The sequence below is a fragment of the Scardinius erythrophthalmus genome (assembly GCF_964197995.2).
Source record: "Scardinius erythrophthalmus genome assembly, chromosome: 3".
NCBI classification, from domain to species: domain Eukaryota; kingdom Metazoa; phylum Chordata; class Actinopteri; order Cypriniformes; family Leuciscidae; genus Scardinius; species Scardinius erythrophthalmus.
Window position 1 is genome coordinate 16,763,994 of NC_138223.1, and position 25,178 is coordinate 16,789,171.

General features: G+C 36.7%; 1 protein-coding gene across 1 annotated transcript in view; it reads right to left on the reverse strand.

Moving 5' to 3' along the window:
• zcchc7 (zinc finger, CCHC domain containing 7) overlaps positions 1–25,178 on the reverse strand; it is a 53,767-nt gene that overhangs the window by 1,074 nt on the left and 27,515 nt on the right. The window contains exons 3-8 of the mRNA XM_081360626.1: positions 20,300–20,358; positions 20,000–20,137; positions 18,140–18,310; positions 15,457–15,492; positions 1,397–1,492; positions 68–185 (exon numbers count right to left, since the gene is read on the reverse strand). Of these exons, the coding sequence (XP_081216752.1) occupies positions 68–185; positions 1,397–1,492; positions 15,457–15,492; positions 18,140–18,310; positions 20,000–20,137; positions 20,300–20,358 (618 nt within the window). The remainder of the gene's footprint in view (positions 1–67; positions 186–1,396; positions 1,493–15,456; positions 15,493–18,139; positions 18,311–19,999; positions 20,138–20,299; positions 20,359–25,178) is intronic.

Consider the following 25,178-nt stretch of genomic DNA (forward strand, 5'->3'; position numbering starts at 1 on the left):
TGTCCTTATATCTGATCAGTTTGATCAGTGTCTATCAATTCAACTTATCTGAAAGTTTCCAACAAACCTCTGGCCTTCTTTTTTAGTCTGTGCTCCCGGCAATTGATGTCCTTTGTTGTGTCATAATAAGTAATCATGGGCAGGGTGGGATACGTCCCGTTATACATTCTCCTCTGAGAGCATTCCTGCAGAAAACACACACTTTAGCACCTCATATTATTCATTACTTTAAATTTGTTTCTATTTAATTATATTTTAAAATGTAATTTATTCCTGTGATGGCAAAGCTGAATTTTCAGCATCAATTCTCCAGTTTTCAGTGTCACATGGTCCTTCAGAAACCATTCCAATATTCCAAAATATATTTTTATTATCAATGTTAAAAATGGTTATACTGCTTAATATTTTTTGTGGAAGCCAATACATTTTTTTTAAATGTTCAAAAGAGCAGTATTGATGTTTTGTAACAATGTAAAAGTCTTTACTGTCACTTTATCAATTTAATGCACTCTTGCTAAATAAATGTAGGCTATTTCTTTATGGCTATATCTTTATATCTCAAACTTTTGAACGGTAGTGAATACAGTGTGTGCAAGTCATTATACCATATATTTTTCAAGCACATTTTACCAATTCCAAACCACATCAATCTTAATAACTACTTCTAGTTTTGTATATAATCATTTATAAGTTACATATAATTATTAACAAGGGCTGGAGGTGGAAAAAAGCCTTATATTAACATGTGCATTGTTATTAAGCACGTTTTCCTTTACAGGATGCAGTTCTGGAAAACGGTGGCACTGAAGACTAAAGGCTTCCTGATGGTTTCACACCTAATTCTTTACCTTAATTCTTAAAGTCTTTTACAATTAATATCTTTTCTTCTCAACCTGTTTTTTGGGTGATGCTGCTACCCCAATAAACATTTCTTGTCCTTTGGTCATGGCTAAATTTTGCAATTTCTATTATTAAGATTGATGTGGTTTGGGATTTTTAAAATGTGCTTAGGAAAAAAAAAAGATAAGAATATCAACTTTTATAATAACCATGCACACACTGTATACTTTAGTTTTAATATTGTTAGGTGAGCATTAGCATGTTGTATATGAACATAACATAATGCCAAAAAGATTTGTACACACGGAGTAAGAATTAAAAAAAAATCAGCAGTGTATGTTTTGTAAATCACATATTTGGAAAATGTGTCAATTGGTTTAAGTATGACAAACAGAGCAGTGTGAAATGATGAGGGGCCGGCACAGGTGTCAAGCAGGGGTTTTCATTTAGTTTGTGTGTGGAAATGTGTGGTTGTTATCCATTGCAGAAAGCAAAAGTGACATCACAACATCAGCACACCCATGTGATGGCCCACGGATGAGGCCAATCCACTTACATGCCCAAAGTGTCCTCTCTTAGAGCAGTTATAACAGTAGGCAGGTTTCCTGCAGGCCTCTGGATCACTGGACTTGTTGAGAGGTCCCAAAGTGGTCTACAGAGAAACAAACAGAGCAAAGGGAGAATGATTACCAAATTACCGAAATCTTTAAAAGAGAGTTTGACGCCTCGACTGACAAAGTGCACCAAAGTACTCTCTTGTATTTACAGTCTGTCAAAAGAAAAACAGTGAAGCAGTTCCGTCATTCACACTCAGTATTGTACCATTTCAAACAGTGGTTTTCAACCTTCTTGACTCCAAGGCCGGCCATTTTCCACAACAATACTTCCTCTATTTATTTTTTCAAAATAATTTTGCCTTATTTATGTTTTCTCACAATTTCAAGCTTGGCATTACTAGAAAAATCTATATTCATCATAAAAAAAGTCATTCACATTATATTTGATTAATTTACTTGACTTTTCCTGGTCTAGAAATCCCACTTTTATAGGCTTCATCGTATATCCAGTGGGAACCCTGGTTCTTCAAAGAAAAATGAAAAACTGTTTTTGTTGTTGTTTTAGCTTATTTTGCAATTAAACTTATTTTAAATCATTTTAAGGCCCGCTTGAAAGTTTGCCGAGAGCCCCTGGTTGAGACCCACTGATGTAAAGGGATAATTAACAGAAAAATAGACATTCTGTCATTATTTACTCGTTCTCCTGTGTTGCAAAACCATCTCTGCTTTTTTCCCAACAATGAATGGCATTAGTCAAACGGACAATTTTGCTAATATACATTATAGGTCACTTTTGTCCATTTTTGACAGTCCCTGGTCACTTCATGCTTTCATAGTGTGGAAAAGAGCAGCTCTGACATTCTGCGAACGTCCTGTAGCAGGCTGCTATGCTCATAATAACAAACCCTTTGTAACAAAAGCATCTACTGTGTGACAAGCTAACAAGCAGTCAGGTTAAGAAACCTCCAATTAGGGTGACATGAATTTGGGCACAACCACTACCAGAACACTCACTAAACACACACAAGAATACAACACGCTCATGTCAAGTGTGTGAATGCACCTCGGCCTCTCAGCTGTGCCCTTTGTGAGCGTGTGTATGTCAGCGGTAGCCGACTACCTGCGTTATATTACTCTACTTCACTCAATTCCTTTCACTCGGTTCTGTTATTATAAACCTCACTTACATTTCCCATCTCGCTAGTGAATGATGACCCCCATTCACTCTCTCTTTCTCCCATCATCCACTCTGTCTCCTCCTCCCACTTTTTCTCACAGACATTCATATAATCTGTATATTTTCCTTTTCTTTGAGGTGATATAAGGGAGTGATTACCGAGGGTATCAACAAATCCCAGTAATGCGCTGGTGATAAGGCCGCCTTTGGAGTGTGTGTATGTGTGTGTGTTTCTCCATCTGGTCCCGGGGAGCCCAAAGGCGTTTCACGCTCCATCGCCCTCCGTAAATACAGCACGATAAAGAGGGTAAGCTGACTGGTGCGAGCATGTTTGTGTGCGTGTGTGTGCGTCGTGCCCGAAAACTACACACATATTGTCTTTTAATGTCTCCTCAAGGGGGCGTCGAAACATACACACACTCATATACACAAATTTTCAATAAGCCAGGACACACGCGGTCCCACTACGTCATATTTTAAACATATCTTCCTCCGTTCCACACACTCTCTCTCTTCCTTTCTGTCCGTTTTCCGCTTGAGTGGTTAAAGGGTGGAGGGGTGAATGCTATTAGAACCGTTGGTCATTATCAGCTCAGCGCTGGAGACTTCTCCATCTCCATCACAAAGACACCACCGGTTACCCCCCCAGACACCCACCCTTCTCTCTCTCTGTCGCTCACTCACTCACTCACTCTCTCTAACCCCCCAAACTCATGGCACGGTTTGCCTTCCACTGGCCTTTATTAGGTATATTTGCTAATCAAGCATCACTATTGCTCATGCATAGAGTTTTGGTCAAACCCTTTACTCTAAGTATTATACTTCAGTGTAACTCGTCCTGTACTGTATGTGCTATGGACATATATGACACCTCAATTCATTTGGCATATTGAGGAGAGATATGCTGTTACTTTTCCAAGCGATGGATTGCCTGGTGGATGTGAGAAATGGGTGAGAACTTTGAAGGAGGAATCAATGAGAAACTTAGAGCCTTCTTTTGACCTGGGCCAATAAGCATCCACACAGCACACCCTTGAAACCACTAACTTACGATGGGAATCGAAATTGATTGGTTTTAATTTGAATTTCGATTCCACAAAGCAGTTCCTTAATTAATTATTAGCCCTTTCTAAATAAAAATGCTAATGAATAAAAAAATAACATTATTTGAATACTTACGTTTTGAGGAGAACACCACCAAAATATGTAGATTTTTTGATAAAAAAAATTAATACTTTCATTCAGATGATTGTTAAATTGATGAAAAGTGACAGTAAAAACATTTTTAATGCTACAAAATGTTTCTATTTAAAATAAATGCAGTTCTTTTTAACCTTCTACAGAACAAAATATATTAAAACATTTTTCCCCCTCAGATTTTTGGTTTATACTAAAGTGAAAAATATATCATGGTTTTCACCAAAAATATTAAGCAGCATAATGGTTTTCAACATTGACAATGTTAAGAAATGTTTCTTAAGCACCAAATCAGCATCCTAGAATGATTTCTGAAGGATCATGAAGCCCACAGGAATAAATTACACTTCAAAATATATTAAAATAGAAAACAGTTTTAATATATTTAATAAATTGTAATAATATTTAAAAAAAATATAAATTAAATCGGTGAGCATTAGACATTTCTTTAAAAAATATTTCTAAAATGTTATATAAATATTATATATTTTAAAAAAATCTTACCAACCCCAAACTTTTGAACAGTAGTGTATCTCTTTTCTACTTGCTCCCATGTGAACAACCACTCAATAATTAGAAATAGACAATAATTAGATTTAAATGTTAGAAGTCTTAAGCACACATAACAGTTCACAGTTCTTTACATTTTTGAGTTAAGCATCAGCATGGCAAAATCAAAGACTTGTGGCCCAGCGAGTCAGGATCAACACCAGATGAGTCAGTGAATGAGTCGCTAGACGGGTTCACACAGATCTCTCATCAGATCCAACATCTTTATAACTGATTCATTAAAAAAGAATCATCTCATACAAGTCATTTGTTCACAAACTGGACTATACTGGTTTGTTTGTTGTTTGGACACAGTGAGGACAACTCAAAAGAAAGACGTATATTTATTTTGAGTTTTTGGATTATTTTGGGGTTTCTCTCTTTTTTTTCCTGTAGACTTGGGAAAATTAATTTTAACCAGTTTTCCACATTCCTGCTTTTAAACTTCCCTTTCTCCATAAGTGTTTCTTATGCTCCTTCTTACTCACTACCTTCTAATCTTTATGTTGTTCTTTCGTCTCCTGTTTCTCTCTCTGTTCATCTATACTGTACCTTCACTATCCATCTATTTTTCTTTCTCTACATTTTTTCATTCTTGCTGATATCTCATGCAAATTGGTGTTTAGGAAGACTCTCCCCACCGTCGCACCTACGCTGTGCCCCCCTCCCCTGACCTTGAGCTTCTGTTATCACACTCGTGCTCGAATGTGCCGGAAAAGGGAGGAAGACTGACAGGGGAAAGAAAAAGAAAAAGACGACAGGGCGACCCCTCCTTCATCCGATTCTCGGTGCATAAGAGCTGCTCTGTGGCACTATTAATTACCTCTCTTTAGTGTGTGTGTATCACCTCTATCTGAAAGGATTATCGGGGCAGAGGGTGGCCTCTGATATGTTTGTGTTTCAGGGCCAAGAGTCACAGAGCCTATTCTCACACACACACACGACCTTGTGCAAAACTGAATTCATAGACCCAAATATCTGTACCACATTTTTCAGTAAAAAAAAAAATAAACGTTAGCCTAAGTTGTGACATAAAATGTAGAATTTTTTTTCCCCCACCTGAAATAGCATTTTTTCCCACCCATAGATTTTTGGTTTATGCTAAATCTTGTTTGAAGCTTCAAAATATATCTTACAACATCCCTCACTACTACTGTACTATTTGGTGAGTTAACATAAAATTTCAAGCAGTGACAAATTGCATCCTACAGTGTGACATGCTATATTTCATTTGTAAAAAGTATGCAGCTTTTATGACTTTATATTTATTGAAAAACTATACTGTAAAAACGTTTGTCAAATAATAAAAAAAATGCTACAGTAAAAAAAGTTTAATTGGTTACCTGACCATATAAGATGAAAAACTGTAAATGTTTACCATCACATTATATGTAATTTTGTTGTATTTATTGCAAGTACCATATTACCATATAACGTACGGTGAAAAACTGTATTAAAAAAATCCCTATGTGACACACATATTATTTAAATGGTTTTGTTTCTTATACTTGTTGTCGATTTTAAACATTAGGGTGTTACAATTTCTGTTTACATTTAGTTTATATTTATAGCATTACTTTAGTCTTGTGTGTGTTAGTCATGGTGTTTTGGTCACTGTGTGACCCATAACACCATGAACTCTGATTTATCATATGGTTTTCTATTGTGCCACCTGTATTATTTTGGTGGCTATTAGTCGCATTTTGAGGTTAAAAAAAAAGGTTTTATGTAATTTATCTGGTTAAAATGTTCTCCTTTTGTGTATAAGCCTAATTAAATTAGATTCAAGTCAAATTGATTATTTTTGTCAAGGAAGAGCATTTAATGCTATATAAATTCATGTTCTGACTTTGATTCTTTTACACCGTTTCTGGGTTAATTTAACAGCCTATATTTAAGGCTACGTCTACATTAGGCCTACTCCAGATACATTTGAAAACGGTGTTGTGTTTCAAAACGCTCTCTGCCACACTAGTGTTTTCCAAAAGTTTCTTGTCCACACTGAAATGTCGAAAAACGCTAAATTCACCTTGAATTTGCGAATGCGTAAAACCTCATAAACGCTCACTGAGATGATACAGACAGAACAAGTCATAATATCAGGCAATGAGTTATCAGGCAATTCTTCTGGCAGGATCATTTTATTTAGCAAAATATCTCACCATTCACTGATGCGCCCAGGATGCACTCACTCACCATTATATGTCTGGTCTAAAATGCAAGTGCTGTCCTGCAGCAAAACATGAAAGCAGTTGAGAGTAAATTTTTCTGCCATCTTTGCAGGAATGTGATATGAAGAGTGTGCAAAGTAGCATATCTTTAGCAACTGTGTGAAAGTGAATAGCACATGGCGGTATAAACATACATATCTATCGATTCAATATACGTCACATGACTAAACATGCATCATTTTTAAATACCTTCATAATCCACTCTACAACACGAAAACAGCATTTTCAAATTAAAAATGCTGTCTCAGTGTAGACGGAAGGCCAAAATGGAGAGAAAAATATGCGTTTTCTAACGAAAACGTATTAGTGTGGACAAGGCCTTACACTATCAACAAGCAACAAACACTATATTTATTAAAACCAACTACAAAAGTTTGACCAATTCAGGCTGATTTACGGACTGGTTGCAATCATGATAGGTCAGGTACATCTGTAAGATGTCTGCTAAAGATCTCTTAATCTGGAAAGCATCTGCGGTGTAAAACATCTGATAAACGTCTTAAGCCGAGGACACACTTAACGACTGTAAGGCCGATTATGACTGTAATTTGACACTTGCACGTGATCATGCCCAAACGTTCCGAGTCGCGTTCAGTCAGTGTTCACAGTCGGTGTTTAAAATCTGCTCCAGTTGTTGGAAACAGTCTGAAAGTGTGTTCAGTTCAGTCTTAAGATTGTTTCAGCTGGTCGTTAAGTGTGTCCCCGGCATTAAAAAAAGCAGTTTTACATGCTTTGTAAATCTTAAACATCTTAAAGATGTCTTTTTAAATGTCTATATGACATCTAACAGGAAACGCCCTAGAGACGTATTGCAGATGAGCAAACGGTCTAAAAAATACATCTTGCAGATGTAAATGCCAACATCAAATAGACGTCTCAGAGATATACTTGTGCTATCAAGTATATCATAGTGAAGTACATATGAATATACTGGCTTCCCTCACATGACTTTATGTCTGTTTCTCCCCTCATGCTTCAGGGCTTCTAGTATGAGAACATAATGCTCAAGAGGCCAAAGAGACGCTGCCTCTCTCTGAAAGCTCATCTGCTGGTGTTGCTGTTGGACAGTGTTACAAAGATGAGTGCTTTGCACAATATTTCTTCTCATATTTCATATTATTTCTTGTATTATTATTGTACTGTTGATTATTTTCTCATCCAATGTTTTTAAGAGGCACCGCCTCCCTTGCCTCCTCAAAGAAAACGGTCCTTGTGCCCACACAATCACATGTTTAAGCAAATATAACACACATTTACACACACACATTGCACATCCTGGCAACAGTACCTCACACCTTGGCTACAGGCGGACACAACCTTAATCCTTAAACCCACATCAAATTTAAACTGTTCCCAGTGTAATCACAATTCAAACATGCACACACAGTGTAAACAGTCTTTGTGTGCTTGGTGGATTAGGGAGAGGTGGGAGATTTGGGGTGCATTTTGCATACGTAATAGAAAAATCTAGAGAGCCCCCCAGAAGGACAGGAAAGGGATGAAGGTAAATAGAAATCATAAGAAGATATTCACCATTTTCATTCCAGAAATGCATTGAAAATATGGCATTCCACAAAAAACAACACTCATTAGACATGACTAATGAAAAGTACGAATTAAGAAACTTAAAGGGATGGTTCACCCAAAAATGTAAATTCTGTCAACCTCACGTATGACTTTTGATCATCTATGGAACACAAATGAAGATCTTTCTAATTAAATCTGAGAGATTTCTGTCCCTCCATTGACAGCCTACGCAACTACCACTTTCAAGCCCCAGAAAGGGAGTTAAGAGTCTAAAGACATCATTAAAGTAATCCAAATGACTCCAGAGTGCTTTGTTTGCACAGAAAAACAAGGTCACACTATATTTTAAGGTGATGTAGTTACACTGTACTTGCTCAAATAAGTACTGAGTAATATTAATTAAATACTACATGCACTTACTATAGAGTTACAGTTAGGGTTAGCTTTAGGGTTAGTTACTTGTAATTATGCACTGTTATTACTATTAAGTACATATAGTAACATGTAACTACATCACCTTAAAATAAGTGCTACCAAACAATTTACAATTTTATTTACTTAATATTATATCTCCAACACGTGTTCATGCAACAGCGTCTGCTCTCGAGTCAACAAAACATGCATACGTTCTGGTGCTCTTGTGAATGCGCTTTGGAGATTAATATTTTATAAATAAAATGGTAAATTATGTTGTTGTTTTTCCGTAAATAAAGCACTCGCATCTCTTCATAACATTAAGGTTAAACCACTGGAGTCACATGAATTACTTTAATGATGTATTTACTACCTTTCTGGGGTTTGAAATTGGTAGTTGCGTAGACTTTCAACGGAGGGACAGAAAGCTCTCAGATTTCATTAGAAAAGTCTTCATTTGTGTTCCGAAGATGAACGAAAGTCTTACGGGTTTGGACAGAATTTTCATTTTTGGGTGAACTATCCCTTTAAGAAACCACAAATTACATATGCCTCTTGTGTGTGAGAGAAAGAGTGAGAGAGGAAGTTAAATGGAAGCAGATCAGGGCTCAATATCCAGAACCTCCCGAATTCCCATTCACATCACAATCTAATGTGTTTTAGGAAAAAAATAAGTGTAATAATTAGGGATGCACTGATATAAAAAATGCTGGTCGATACCAACAAGCTAATAATTATGATCATCCGTGGACCAATAACCGATAAATGCCTGATATTAAAATCCTATTCAGGTTTTGTATCAATCGTTTCAAATGCTAAAAGTAAAATTGGGCATTACAACATTAAAACGTACAGGTCAAAAATTGGATATTTAGAGATTTACTAAAGTTTACATTTAACAGTGAAGTTAGAGTTTTTAAAGCTTTATATTTTAAGTGAGTGTTAGCAAAGATAATCTAAAATCTAAATGTAATAATAGTGGAAAAGAGTATGCATATTTAAATACCACTATATATCCAATATTGACCAATAAAATATATTAAATAATGTCCAATATGGCACATGTATAACATTCCCAGTATAACCTGGAATATACCACTTGCAATAGCTTATATAAATGTCAGGTCTTGTCATTGCATGTACATATCAACTGGCATAATATTTTAATATGGCATAGAGGTGACCTAAATTTATATACATAGAACCACAATCACAGGAATCGATGTATCATGCTCAAATGTTGATTGTTGATTCTTCTGCACAGCGGACAGAAAGCGAGTGATGATTGACATGACAGGGCTGCAGCAGCTCAGTCTTTTCCATGCAGGTACACACTGCTTTCCTGTGATGTGATTTACAAACAGACCAAAACAGTCTTCCATTTCTTCTACATTTACACTGAACAATTAGTATTTTTTCGGCTATTTACATTAACCGTATGTAGGTTTATCTGGAAACGTATACCCCTGTGTACAAACGCTATGTCAACCCACCTGTCAACATCCTCTTTTTCATGTTTGTTTCACGCCAAAATATTCCATAAATGAAAAGATGCAAAGAAATGCAATGAAGGACACTCTGACCCATTTCTGGTCTCAGCTGCAGACCGTTTACTCTCCCGTCTCTCTGTGTTCAGTAAGAAGTGTGTGTGTGTATACGTAGAGGCGAGAGAGGCTAACAGATAAACATTTTTTCTATTTTCATGCCAGCTCCTCTTGCTTTTGTAATTCAAATGCAGACACAGGAAACTGGCAGCCAAGAGGCACACACACACTTACACGGATGTGCGGCCATACGCACACGCCTTGTAATGCTATCGACCCCTGGCCTGTCATGCAATGCCACACACACACACTGTGCCTGCCTTCCAACTGATAACCAGAAGCCATCGTCCAAACCAGCGGAGGAGTGAGAGACTGTGTGGATTTGAGAGTTTAAGAGAGAGACAGAAGGGGAAAAAAAGAAAGTAAACGGGAGCGTAAGCACTGTGTTTGTATCAGTGATTGAGGAGTTTGCGTCTAAAAAGGTCATCATGATGCATCAAAAAAATTCAAACTGCTCAAGGAAAAATTCTAATTCATATTTCACAATTCACTCCAAAAGTCAAAAGACAGACAACATTATATTTAGCTTAAATTAAGATTTCTGAATCATGACATTGAAATGTTATCAAAATACCACAGACAATCAGAAGGTGTCGAATCTTCTTGCCTCTTTCCCATTCCCACACCCCTCTTTTTCCCAATATTACCAGTTGCATTTTTACTTTCCCATTTGATAAAAGGCAAAAAGCTCCCATGCCATGTCTTTAGCTTATACGAGTTTCAATGAGCATAACATGAGTCAGAAGAACATGAAAGAAGACAAGAAAGAGATGAATGAATGATATGACAAAGTGAAAACAGCACAATACTGCTACCAAACAAATGTCTACTGCAGCATTTTGAAGTTTCTCCCCCAGGTGGCGACACCACACAACATAGCATGATGACACTTATCACCATCAGATGAATCACAATGATCAATCCATCATCAACAGAAAAGCAATATACAAAAAAATAATAATAATATGGAAGAGATAGATTAAAAGGGAGACTATTAATGAATAAAATTTATCAGCAAATGTTATATCTCGCTGAATTACAATTCACACATACACACATTGATACTTTTATTCAGCAATGATGTATTAAACTGACAAAAAAAGTGACAGTAAAGACAGCAAAGGTCTTTTGAAATTTCTATTCGTCAAAAAATCATGAAAAAAAGATTCACGTTTCCACAAAAGTATTTTCAGCTCAACTGTTTTCAACTTTGATAATGATAGGAAATGTTTCATGAGCGGCATATCTGCGTATTAGAATGATTTCTGAAGGATCGATTCAGCTTTGTCATCACAGTAATCCGTAAAATATATTCAAACAGAAAACAGTTCTCAATATTATTGTTTAACAGTATTTTTGATCAAATAAATGCAGCCTTCGTGAGCATATAAGAGACTTCTTGCAAAAACAAAAGAATCGTACAAACTAAATCCTCAATTCAAGCTCACAAGCACATATTCATCCATATTAATTTCTCAATTGATTTAAACTGTTCTTACCCTGAACTAATGCTTTTTGCAGACGGTTCCAGAGGAATCATAGACTCTTAAAAAGCTCAGCAGCACAACATCAACATGAGAAAAAACTGCTTTATCTGAGCGCTGTGCTTTGACATTTCCACTGAGCTGTTCCCTTGGGAGTCGAATCGATACAAATACTCTAAATAAACTGTGTCAGATCCTTCTCTGTATCTCATGGACAGTGTTCCTCTTCACCATAGGAGAGAAGTCATCACACAATTTACACAAATGGCACACACACATTCATATATGTTTACCTGGCAATCAGTGGGGACACTTACAAGCGGTTATGATATATGACTTTGCCCTCATTCGTTGTAAGTTTATTTGTTTCGCCCATTTTATACCAGGCAGAAATCTCATGGAAAAGTTTGAAAGCATGCCATATCATACCATATTATTAAATAAAAAATATCTTCTGGGGACATATTACAGCCATTATTTGTCCTTGAAATATGGCTAGATCAAACAAAATCATGCACATAAGCCCAGAACAATGTTCCACTGCTGTAGTGCCTCATCTATATCAGTAGATGGTGCTGTATGTCTATCACACCAACACATATACATCTATGTAGACATTTACAAACTATATACAGTATTTGCTTCCTGTTTAAACATTTGAACAGGCTGATTCTAGCTCTTTTTATCTCCTGATGACATAAGGTGCAACTAAATGTGCAATCTATCGGCATAATAACCTTTATAGTGAATAAGGAATAATAAATGTTCGTTATAAAGTTTTCAGACCATTTCTGGCTCGGTTGGTTGTGTGGTGTCAGAATTACCGAATAAAATCCCAAAAATGACAGCAAAACCTTTTCTTTATTAATTGCCATTGACTTTCTCTTTAAAAGAATGAGTTGCATGGGGCAAATCGTTAACTTTGAATGCTATGTTCCTAATACATTTCACTTATACTAATGGTTCAATTAAATTTCAATACAGTGTAAAGGATTACTAGGCTGATCAGTTTGTGGAACGGGGGGATTTTAAAAAGGAGTTTTAAAAATGGTAATTGCTCACCAATATCCTCTTAAAAGGTCTGGAATCCGTACCCCCTTCAGACCCGTGAGAAAAAGCTATGTTGTGCGCTGCTAAATACACCTAGCCGTCACAAAAAATGTGTCTAGTTGTGCGTGTGTACAAAACATGCTTAAAACGGTATATTAAAGAGAATGAAGGATATTTGATTTGATTTGTGGGGAAAATTATGTCCTTACAGATGTAAAACAGGCTGTGACCATATTATATAATAATGCTGCTGTAAAGTTTGAATAAGATTGAATAAAAGAGTGAACAGAAATACAGTATCATCGCACCAAACCGCACATTTGTCCCAGATGCCACATTTGCTTGGTAAAACTTTCACTCTTTGCATAGCTTCTGTGAACACTCGCACTTCTCTCTGTCGGTCTCCTTTGGGTTTTGTGGCAAACTTAGAAGAGTTGAGTGGTTGTTTGTTAGTGAAGACAGGTGCAGGCCTCATCCACACACACACACACACACACACACACACACACACACACACACACAGACAGTATAAACAGACCCAGTACAAAGGGACTGGTCTGACAGAATGCCTTTTCACACCTGACTGGGCCTAGCATAGGGCGACAGGCCAGAGCTTCCAAAGCACGACACACACACACACACACACACACACACACACACACACGGGTATCTGTACTGTATTTAACTTTGAGCCCTCTAGACTCCAGGATAGTTTAAAGGCCTTAAAGACCGTCTGTTGAGGGTGACTCAATTTAAGTACCTACACACACAAACAGAACCAGGGCAGGACCCAGAGGATGAAAGTAATGCACAAGCAGATGGACTCAGCCCAGCAGAACCAAGTGGACCTGAAGGAAACCATCTCACGCTATTTTACACCACTATAAAGCCTTCAGACTCGGACAACAGTCCACGTCATCCACGCAAACAGCAATTCACAGTGACAGCAAAAGGCCTTTTGGCCTAAACAGAACTAACATTTTGCTGTAAATAAATAGTTTCCACTGGAATTCAATAATTATTTCAATTATACTACAGAAGGATAAACGATCTCCTTCAAACTGTGTAAAAACACTTTCTTTCTTTTTCTTTTTCTTTTTGTTGTTTCTTATCTGATTTTTTATTTTACAATAGATAGTGTATCAAAATCGTACCAACACAGAATAAAAGTATCTTAATTAATCTTACGAAAGGCAAATTAATACTTAATACAACTCAAGATATTAAAATGCATTAATATTACCAAGAATAAGCCTATTAACAGATAATTATAAACATAAAATAAGGCTGAATATTAAAATGTTTATTATAAAATATTATACATTATTTATTATTAAAATAATGTATTATGTTATTAACATGAAATAGACTGAATACAATATTATATACAAATTATGAACTATAATAAAAAATTTATATTCATGTTAAGTTTTCATTAAGTTTTAAGTTTTTAAAATGTATGTACATGCATTTCATGCATATCATATATGCATTTAAAATGCACATGTACACACACACACACGTATATATATATTTCGTAAACAAGCAGAAGCTAATTTCATATGAGACAATAGTGGATTTGGGTTTTAGGACAGGAAATTATTTGACTTTATTTCTGAAATAAATTTTATTTTAAATGTTACTTAACCACTGAAATTAATTGTAGAAGCAATAACTGTAATAACAATGGTACTTTTATGCTATGAGTGATAATAATATCAGTTTCCTTTGTGCTCCGAGCTCAATCAGTACAAACTCAGGAAACTCTTTTTTTTTTTTTTTACACCGAGGAACAAAACCATAAAGCTGAGAATCGGTGAAATCGAGGAAGATTTTTTTAAGACTTTTAACCCTCCGCGCAGCTCTTTAACAGCCCTAGAGGCAACATTTTCTTTTCATCCCACCTTTCTTTTTTTCCTCTCTCTCCACTCTGCCACCCAGCGCACCAGGCTAGCGCTAACGATCTGGCCTTTTCATTAGGCAGGCTAGCTAATTAGACTGTGTGTGTGTGTGACGGGTCGAGTGACTGCTCGGCGCAGCGCGATGCTGGCAGCCCATTTCATGCTTTATCACGTCTTTTAATTGACAAACAACCTGCTCTTTTCTCTTAGGCTGAGGTCTATATTCCAGGAGTCTGCGCGGATGTGTGTGCGTGTGCAGATGTTCCAGCGCGCCCCTTGACGTTTAGCTGTGTGTGTGACTGTCACATGCCTTCTCACCCTGGTGGATCTTTGGGGAGAAAATGCTCACTGAGTTTGCCAATTAACCACTTTCAGATTGTTCTGTGACAAAACGCATACACAAAGATGCAAATACTGAGAAATGCACACAGCGACTCAATAAAACTCGTGTAAACCAATCGTGTCGTTTTAAGGAGTCTCAAAGTCACATTAAAATATTAAATTGCATTTAAAAATTCAGTGTATTAAGTAACTTTATACACTTTAGCACAAAGCTAGTTATTAAAGCAGCCCTTTGTGGCGAATGAAAGCTGATCTCTCCTCCGCTTAGACACACCATCAGGAGTCCACCATTTATACACATTCACACAAAGACAAAACCAGCGGGAGTCTTTTCTCTGCTAACAACAATCAGGACTAATAGAGCTCATGATGAATGTGTGTGTTTATATACATGTGAGGTTTTGCTGCACACAAATATGCTTCGACTTTACTTGTGTCACAAAGGACTCCAGTCATTTTCTTAATTCAGACGCTTAACACAGTCAGTCACCTGGAATTCCCTCAGGCAGATTCTGTATGCATTCAAGGTGTTCACACAAGTTGTCTTCAAATTTTATGTGAGAGACATAGAAACAAATCTTACCGTAAGGTGGAACTGTCTCCAGATTTCTGGGCAGGCCTGTTGAGAACAGAAAAAGTCAGTGTGAAAACATAACGTTTATATAAAATGACAGTCCGTAGGTTCAGAAACACAAATAAAAAATAATCACACAGATTTTTATGACACAAAATCCATCTTTTTATCTCCGTTTCTGTTCGTTTTTGTTCTGCTCTACACTTCCGAGCTTTGTTTCGTCATATTTGGATTAAACGTACAGCAGAAGCTAAATGAGTGAAAACTTTTAGGGCCTATTAGGAAACTATTCATGAACTGGATGACGTTTATGGAGGGATTGATAGTGTTGATGATAAAGATAAAAGGAAATCCAGCAAAGCAAGAGAAGATGAGAGATGTGAAGATGTGGACATGAAAGGAGATGGGAAAATGAAAGAAAAGGCAAGACAATGAGAGAAGGTGGAAAAGAAGAATGAAAAGGAAATGGAAAAGAGAAAATGAAAGGAAAAGGAAAAAAAGAACAGAGAAAAAGAGAATGGAACAGGATAAAGGAAAACAAAATGGAACAGGAAAACAGAAAAAAATAGACCAGGAAAAAGGAAGTGGAAAAAGACAGTAGAACAGGAGAAAGGAAAAATGGAACCGGAAAAAAAAGGAGAAGAAATTGAAAAGGAAAGGATAATAGTAGGAGAAGAAAGAGGTGCGGTGTTGACAGCTCAAGTCGTCTTAACAGACACTGAGCGAGGGTGGTTAGCGCATTTGCCCTGCGAGCTTCCTACATTTCTGTGAAAATTGAAAGTGCCGAGGGCACAGCAGCCAGACTCATTTATACAGTTAGCTTTTCATTTAACCCCACCTGAGAGCCAGGCAGAGGCTGGAGGGTTACCCTGCTGAGGGTATTGAAGGAAACGTTCAAAATCTTTAAGAATCTGCTTTCCTTTCCCTCGCTCACTGTAACAAGATTATACAGCAATAAAGCTATTAAAAACATATTTTCATACTGCCATGATCTTTATATAATGATGAGTTCTACTGTTGTTTTAGACTTGTTTGAGGGCACCCAAAGCGATGGCCCATTGCCTATTGGTCATCTAAAACCATGACAATTGAGATTTTCCTGAGCTTTGATAAAATGACATTTTTATAGACACAAATCTAGAGGTATAATCGAATATTAAAACCAATTTGAAGCAAGATCATATTTTCACATCCAAATGAGATTTGTGCCAAACTATGCACAAATTAGGCACAAATAGTGTCTGATTTGAGTGATCAGTCATTTTATTTTCAAGAAGCGTGAGAAAAGGCCGGGTGAAAAAAAAGTTTAAATAAAAAATAACAACTTAACATTTAGAACATAAACATTGAAATTCCAAAAATTGTCTACTTTAGAGAAGGCCTTTATAATGGCAATATCAATCAATTATATATATATATATATATATATATATATATATATATATATATATATATATATATATATATATATATATATATATATATATATATATACACAATTGACTTTTAGAAACGGCAGGAGAGATACTCACTCACACACACATATATATATATATATATATATATATATATATATATATATATATATATATATATAAATCTTGCAAACAATCTGGGTTCAGACTGTCTAGAAATGTACATATCCCAAACATGTAATATATATGTAAGTATCAAAAACGGTGGTCTTCATTATGTAGAGGAAGCCCAAAACCGGAAAGTAAATGGACCGGCTGATATTTTTCAACTCTCAGAGTTCATTAACAAATGCTACATAGCAGTTTTTGGGACTGGTGTAATTATAGATTATAAGCATAATTAAAAGTCATGTTGCACTGACGACTGAAGAATTGTTTGTTCAGTTAACCAGTAAGATCACCTAAGCTCTGTATTCCATGTTTACTATCTGTTCTAGATCCATCAACAACCAGAAGTCTTACAGGGATGATTGGGCATTATGATTGTGATCATGTGATGTGAGAACTTACGGAGTTTAGATAATCAGCACAACTTCTAACTTTGACTAATAGAATGCTGCAGAATATCTTGCAGCAGGATTGTTTAACTGCACCCAAATCCTAAACGTGTTTGTTTGTCATGTTATGCATGAATGGGGAAACCAATTCCGTTTCAATTAAAACTATGCCAAAATTATATTAAAACTGTTTCCAAACCACAAGACAACAGAAGATGAACAAACTTAACAAGCTTTTATGGTGAGTGAATGTTCTTGCGTCCAAAAAAAAAAGGAAGATAATACAGGGGCTTCGTAAAAATTCAACGCTAATGGTGTGAAATGCTGAAAAAAACAAGCAAAACGCAATCTGCATGCAAGAAAAAACTAGTCCACTGCACTAATTGCAATGACCCTGACCCATCCCTAGTTATGAAATACGATTCCAGTCTCTGTTTTAACAAGCTATATATTTTGCTCTTTCATCTCTCCTGCCGTTTCTAAAAGTCACTTGTATCTCTTCCTCCCCCATTTCTATCTCTCTCAGTGGGGTTGTTGTTGGGGGTGACGAGTGGAGCGTGTGTCCCACTCACAGCCTGTGAAGCGTCTGTCTTAATGAGAGAGAGAATGGCCCCAGAGATAGACTCACTCACTCACTCACTCACACACACACACAAACAAGTAAAACACAACGCAACACAATACACTCTGAAACAAACACACCCACATAGAACTACTCACGTCAATGAAGTGCCCGGTCATGCCACAGCGGTGGCAGCATTTGTGCCAGCGAGCTTTCTCCAGACAGCTATCATAGGTGTGGCCGGGCAGCGAGCAGTTATAACAGTGACGGTTCGGACAGGTCCTCAGTAAGTGTCCCTGAAGCCCACATAATGAGCAGCATGGCATCTTCTGCTCATAAACACACACACAATAAGAACAACTCTGATACTTAGTGACACGAGCCTAAATTACAAAACACTATTAAGTTGATACAAGATTGTTTTCTTAAAATATTAAAACTAGAAAAACCTTTTTTTTTAAAGAATTATCTTTAATCATTGTAAATCCCATTAAAGATATGTAATAATAATAATAATAAACTAACTACACACAACACCCTTTTTTTTGTTTCCACGGCTATTTTGTGCAAAACATTCAATTGTATTAAAGGGTTAGTTCACCCAAAAATGAAAATTCTGTCAGTAATTACTCACCCTCATGTTGTTCCAACCATGTAAGTCTTTCGTTCATCTTCGGAACACAAATTAAGATATTTTTGATGAAATCTGACAGAATTCTGACTCTTCCATAGGCTTCCAGTGTGACCGAAACTCACCGGCCCAGAATAGTTATTAAAAACATCGTTAAAATAGTCCAAGTGACTCCAGTGGCTCAATCTTAAGTATATCATGCGACGAGAATACTTTTTGTGCGCAAAAACAAACAAAAATACCGACTTTATTCCACTATTCAATTCCTTCTCTCTGGGCCTCGTAGTGTTTTTGCGTAGCGCGTCTGTGTTGCACGTCACCACGTAGGCTCACAATTGGCCGAAGAAGGTCATGTGTGTGTTGCGTGATGACGTGCAACACAGACGCGCTACGCAAAAACACTACGAGGCCCAGAGAGAAGGAATTGAATAGTGGAATAAAGTCGGTATTTTTGTTTGTTTTTGCGCACAAAAAGTATTCTCGTCGCTTGATATACTTAAGATTGAGCCACTGGAGTCACTTGGACTATTTTAACGATGTTTTTAATAACTATTCTGGGCCGGTGAGTTTCGGTCACACTGGAAGCCTATGGAAGAGTCAGAATTCTGTCAGATTTCATCAAAAATATCTTAATTTGTGTTCCGAAGATGAACGAAAGACTTACATGGTTGGAACAACATGACGGTGAGTAATTACTGACAGAATTTTCATTTTTGGGTGAACTAACCCTTTAATGGTCACACAAAACAAAAAAAAACAAAAAAAAGTAGTATAAAAATAACAGATATTCCTTATATTTTAAATGAATCGAAAAGAATACTTTTCAAACTCAGAACTTGTTATAGTTTATACCAGAGTTATTCAACCTTTTATCTTCAATGCCAATGCTCATCATTTTTTTTTTAACATAGACATTTGGTAACAATCTATTCTTGTGCATGATATGCATTTATTTGATAACATAATACAGTAAAAAAGTGACATTATGAAATAATACAATTTAAAATACCTATTTTCAATTTAAATATATTTGAAAATTTCATCTCTATTTTTGACAACAATTATATTTACATGCAGTATTGTCAAAATATGCGAATGTTTAACATGTCACACAAAAACTTTGACCTAAAATGCCTTTTCATCCTAGAGTTTATCGTGACCTATAAGTTACATTATCTCCAACTGTCTGAAATTTGAAAAACTTGATTCTGATTGGTCAGTCGCTGGATTCTGAGACAGTGGCTAAACTCTATAGCTGACAGTTTCTTGGCTAATCCGGTACTATATGTGTCAGCACATTCTTTGAGTGGAAATGAGAAAATGTGGACCTTTGCTAAGGGGCAGCTGACTATAGTATAGTCAGAGTGAAGGGTGGATAATGATGTACCTTTGGTGTGGGGCAGTTTTTGGAGAGATGGCCAGTCTTTCTGCAGTTGTGACACGTGATGGATTTTTCTGTGTAGTAACGGTTTGAGAAGCGGTTTGAAACACGCCTCGGGCCAACCCCTTTATTATGGATCTGAGCCTACACACACACACACAAAATGGTAATTACCTCCTATCAAAGACAATCCTTAAAAATAACAATTATTTTCAGTTTTAAAAAGTAACTGTAAAAGTATGTTATAAAATACCAGTAATATCTATTTATCAATTTGATCATTTTTTAACAAAAATGTAACATTACCCATTTATCCTTTTCTGATACAGTCCAGGTTTGTATATTCCCTCCATCATTTCCATGTTCTACGAAAAAAAGAGATCAGTACATGAGAAAAACAAACTAAAGCCATTGACATGGAATTAAATAAAACTTCAATAAGATATTGTATGCGATTATGTGTGTGTGTGTGTGTGTGTGTGTGTGTGTGTGTGTGTGTGTCTATAGTACAAGAGGCCCACTCCCCTAATTTGACCTTTTTTTAAGATCATTCTCAAGAGACAGAGAGACAGTTACTACAGCAATACACAGCTGCACGTCAACACACATAGCTTAAAAAATGACACACACACACGTTTGTTTCACTATATTAGTGAGGACATTGCATAGACTTCCACTGATGTTATATCAGGTTAATGATATTTTCTATGGCCTAATCCAACCAAAAACATAACCCTCACTAGTCAGTTGTGTTAATATTTCACTATATAAGCAAAGACATTTGGCCCTCACACGCATTGCCAAAACCTGTACATAGATACATAAAGTCACCAAAAAACAACAACAACTGCAAACTCCATAGAAGAGAACAAAGTAATGAAAATAAACAAAACAAATCTCTGGGAAGTGACCAGAGCTTACAAGGGCCATTAAACTATTGATGCTACAAAAACTGATGCTAGTTTAGCATGTCACATTATCTGTACTGAAAAATGATACTGATTCATGAAACAAAATTCTAATTTTCACAGACAAAAATATACATTCAGAGGCACATTTATTCAAACTAATAAAAATCGGTATGAAAATAAACCTTATACGTTCATTAACTTGTGTGTGTGTGCTTTTTAAATCTACGCGCACAACACGTCGCAACAATGCCCCCAAAACATCCCTGAGGACCCCAAGTACAATAAACAGGAAACATTTCCTTTAATCCTGATGCCCCCCTTCTGTCTCTCTCTCTCACACACACACACACACACACACCTCCGTGTCTACGTGGGGGAAATGCCTCGTCAGTCACGGCCCAGCAATCACACAAAGCCAGAGAAAGGAGGACCTCACTATGGTAATCCTGCCAGGCCTATTCACAATGACAAACACACACACCAAAGATACTATAATGTGCTTCTCATATGAATATTAGGAAATATTTTCATAAATCCACCTAGTTTTTACCTCAAATCGGCTTTATACATTAATAAAAGTGTGGGGAGTTTCTCCAATTGGCAGCTACACACATTGTACACCACCACCAGGGAGGGCGCTAGAGAGTAAGCCATAATCAACATCACAAAAAACCTTTCGCTTACCATACAGCGAGACCGAGATGGAGGGATGAAAAGTAGAGCAAGGGAGGGGGGAATAGCGGAATAGCGACAGATGCTACTTGTACGTCTCATAGGTATGCTAATTAACATAGAACCAACAAATAAAAATAAGAGGTGTGCGCGCAGGGTGCAACTTCATCAGTGTGTGTGTGTTTTAATGAATTCCAGCTGACTAATAGTCTGAGAGAGAAGAAAGCTGGCGTGCGCCCGGCCACCATCGTTGGGTCCACGGAGAACAAAACGGATGTGTAGGAGAAACTAATTAACCATGAACACAAGCTCCCATTAGACAGAAAGAGACTGAGATACTATTCTGAGTTTAAGAGTACTCTGTGTGTAGGGAACAGGCCATGTGAAGGCGTATCTCAAAACACAAACTGTCTGGGACTCTCGAGTGTTTCCTCTCACAGCTGAATCACAGTCCTGAACTAAACGGCTACTAAAACTTGTTAATGGGATCCTCATTGGAAAATGCATTTAGCCAGTTCGGAAGCGAACATAAAGCCACAAAGAATACCACAGTGAATATAAACTACCATTCAAAATGTTGTGGATGAAGATTTGCTTCATGTTTGTGACAGAAGTCTCTTATGCTCACCAAGACAGCATTTATTTGATCAAAATACAGTAAATACATTTAAAATAATAATAATAGTTTTCTATTTGAATATGATTTACAATGTTATGTATTCCTGTGATGGCAAAGCAAAATGTTCAGTCTCTTCAGTCTTCAGTGTCACATGATCCTTCAGAAATCATTCTAATATGCTGATTTGATGCTCAAGAAACATATTATAAATGTTGAAAACAGTTGTGCTGCCTAATATTTGTGTGGACATCGTGATGTATTTGTTTTCAGGATTCTCTGATAAATAGAAAGTTCAAGAGGACACCTTTTATTTAAAGCAGATTTTTTTGTATCATTTTAAAATGTCCGTCACTGTAAATACATTTAATGTCTCGCTGAATAAAAGTATTAATTTATAAAAAAATAAAACTATTTCACAAATAATTACAAAGAACTTTTAAGTAACACGTTGAATGAAACGTGAAATTACAAAGTAGAGAACGTGAATTTTTTTCCTTTTCTTGTAAAATGTATTCCAATAATCTTTCTTAACTTCCAAAAAATATATATTTTTTACAGTGGTGTATTGGAATTTCTTATAATATTCATTAAATGTGTGCAGAAACAGAGGATTATGATTCATCATAAACTAATCACATGATCTAATGAATCATTTAAAGATTTGGGCAGGTTGTAGGTTCAAATTTTGTGATCCAATCAGTATTGGCACGTCACTTTCCTGTGGCTTTAGGCAGGGGTGTTCGAACTCTTGAAGGGACACTGTCCTGCAGAGTTTAGCTGCAACTTGCCTCAACACACCTTCCTGCAATTTTCTAGTATGCTTAGTAAGACGGTAGACCTTGATTAGCTGGTTCAGGTGTGTTTAGTCAGGGCTGGAGCTAAACTTTGCAGGACAGTGGCCCTCTAGGAGCATGATTGGACGCCCCTGCTTTAGAGCCACATGGTATTTAGCTTGGTAGCCAGCAAATATGGCAGTTTTTTGTCTTGTTGCAGCCAGCCAAGTGCCTTTGAGATGAATAAGAATGCTAACAGATAATTTTCTCTAGGAATTATATGGACTTCTTTAGGCTGATGTGTGAAATACCACCATTGTAGTCTCACACAGTCAGACTTCTGACTATTGGTATCCAATTCGGTCTACTTTGTAGCTTATACCTTGCTATATTTGCATGCACTATGCATTGAAGGAATTTGAGGCTACCACCATTGAGCAAAGCACTTGTAATGAGACATATTTCCAAATGAAGCAGAATATTCAATGAGAACAAAAAAGTAAGGTGGGACTTTGGCTGATCGGAACTGATTGGATCATTAAAACTTGGGTGTTCAATACCATAATGGAGTTAGACCTTGATGTCAGTTTGCAATCAATAGTGGAAACACTGCCAGCATCTTTTTGACCCAAATATGGAAGCTGAAGGTAGGGGTGTGCAATATTTATCGTCTACGAAAACATCGTAATTGTTGTTTTAATGAAATGCGAGGTGACATTTTCAAGTATGTCACTCACTTTGCAAAAAGCAAACAGAAACACGTCTTAGAGTCCAAAAGCATTCACTGCGTGATAAGGCCTATTAGAATGTAGTTAGAATGCCCCAATAATCCAAGTTATGTGGGCAAAAAATATGAGTTTTTTATATTGATGATAACATTGATAGTGACATCACACAAGCAAGAAATCCATTTTCCTGAATATGATATTGATTTTATACAACAGTTCAACAAACAAGAAGTTAAAACTGAGTGAGTTACTTTTTAGACACAATATTGTCTGTTTCTGCTCTTTAGTCATCGAAAAAAAGCCGTAGCAGAAAATGCTTTCACTGTTTTTCCGAATAAAAAATAAAGACATTTTTAATAAAACCTGACAGATCTGCCCTTCCATTAAGACATCTTTTGAACTTCTCTCTGGCCATATTTGTGCACTATGCATGTGCGTTAATCAATGTTCATACATGAATAAAAGCTTAAATTAAATCTATTGAAACATGAAGGTTTTGGGGCAATGGACAGAAATCTGGTCCATTAAAAATAGCTTTCTTTGTGTTTTGAAGATGAATTTAAGTCTCATGAGTTTGAAATGACATGAGGGTGAGCAACTGATGACAGAATTTTCATTTTTGGGTGAACTAATCCTTTAAGTAAGTAAAGGAGGTCAATTTTGATTTCATGCTGACTTAAACCTTGGGTTACATGCAGGTGGACTGTACCTGTAAGTGTACTGTAAATCATGTTAGCTAAATAACTACTTGCTTCAAAGGGAATTTTCTAAAGTTATTTGGATAGATCTGTTGTCTTATCACAAAATGAATCTGAAAAGAATCTAAAAAAAAAACCTTCAGTGTTTGTATAGGCAGCACATAGCATCCCCTACTGAACCAGTGACACAAGTATCAATCCTGAGCAACTCTCTCCGCACTCGTCTCCCTTAACAACCTCCCTCAAGTGTAACCATTCAGCCTTCTCCAGCACAGGGAGGGGGAACATGGGACTGAACCCTGAAAAAGCTGATCAAAGCCTCAAGCAGGCCCCGCCGTTAACCAGTTTTGGGGGATGCAGGCCCTTTGTGCGGTGCTGTTGACTTCTGCCACTGGGCTGGTGGAGGGGACAAAGAGAGCGGAAGAGAGGCCAGCAGTCAGATTAACACAGCCATACATAACAATGGAGCCCGAGTGTGGGCGACCCCATGTACCTTTGTGTGTGAGGGTGTACGTTTAAGTGAAGGAGAGAAGGAAGGGAGAAGTTGCTCATGTTCAGCCCTACTTTTGGTTCTTACTGCAGGGCTCAACAATATAGATGGTCTGATGGCACAGGATCAGTGTTAGTGTTTTGGGATAGCTCATAGAACCATCACTTGACCTATTTGGCTAACGTGTACTACTGTTCAAATGGTTCATTCTTTTATTCAACAAGAATGCAATCATTTGATCAATAGTGACAGTAAAGACTGTTAAATTGTTACCAGAAATACCCATAAAAAAAA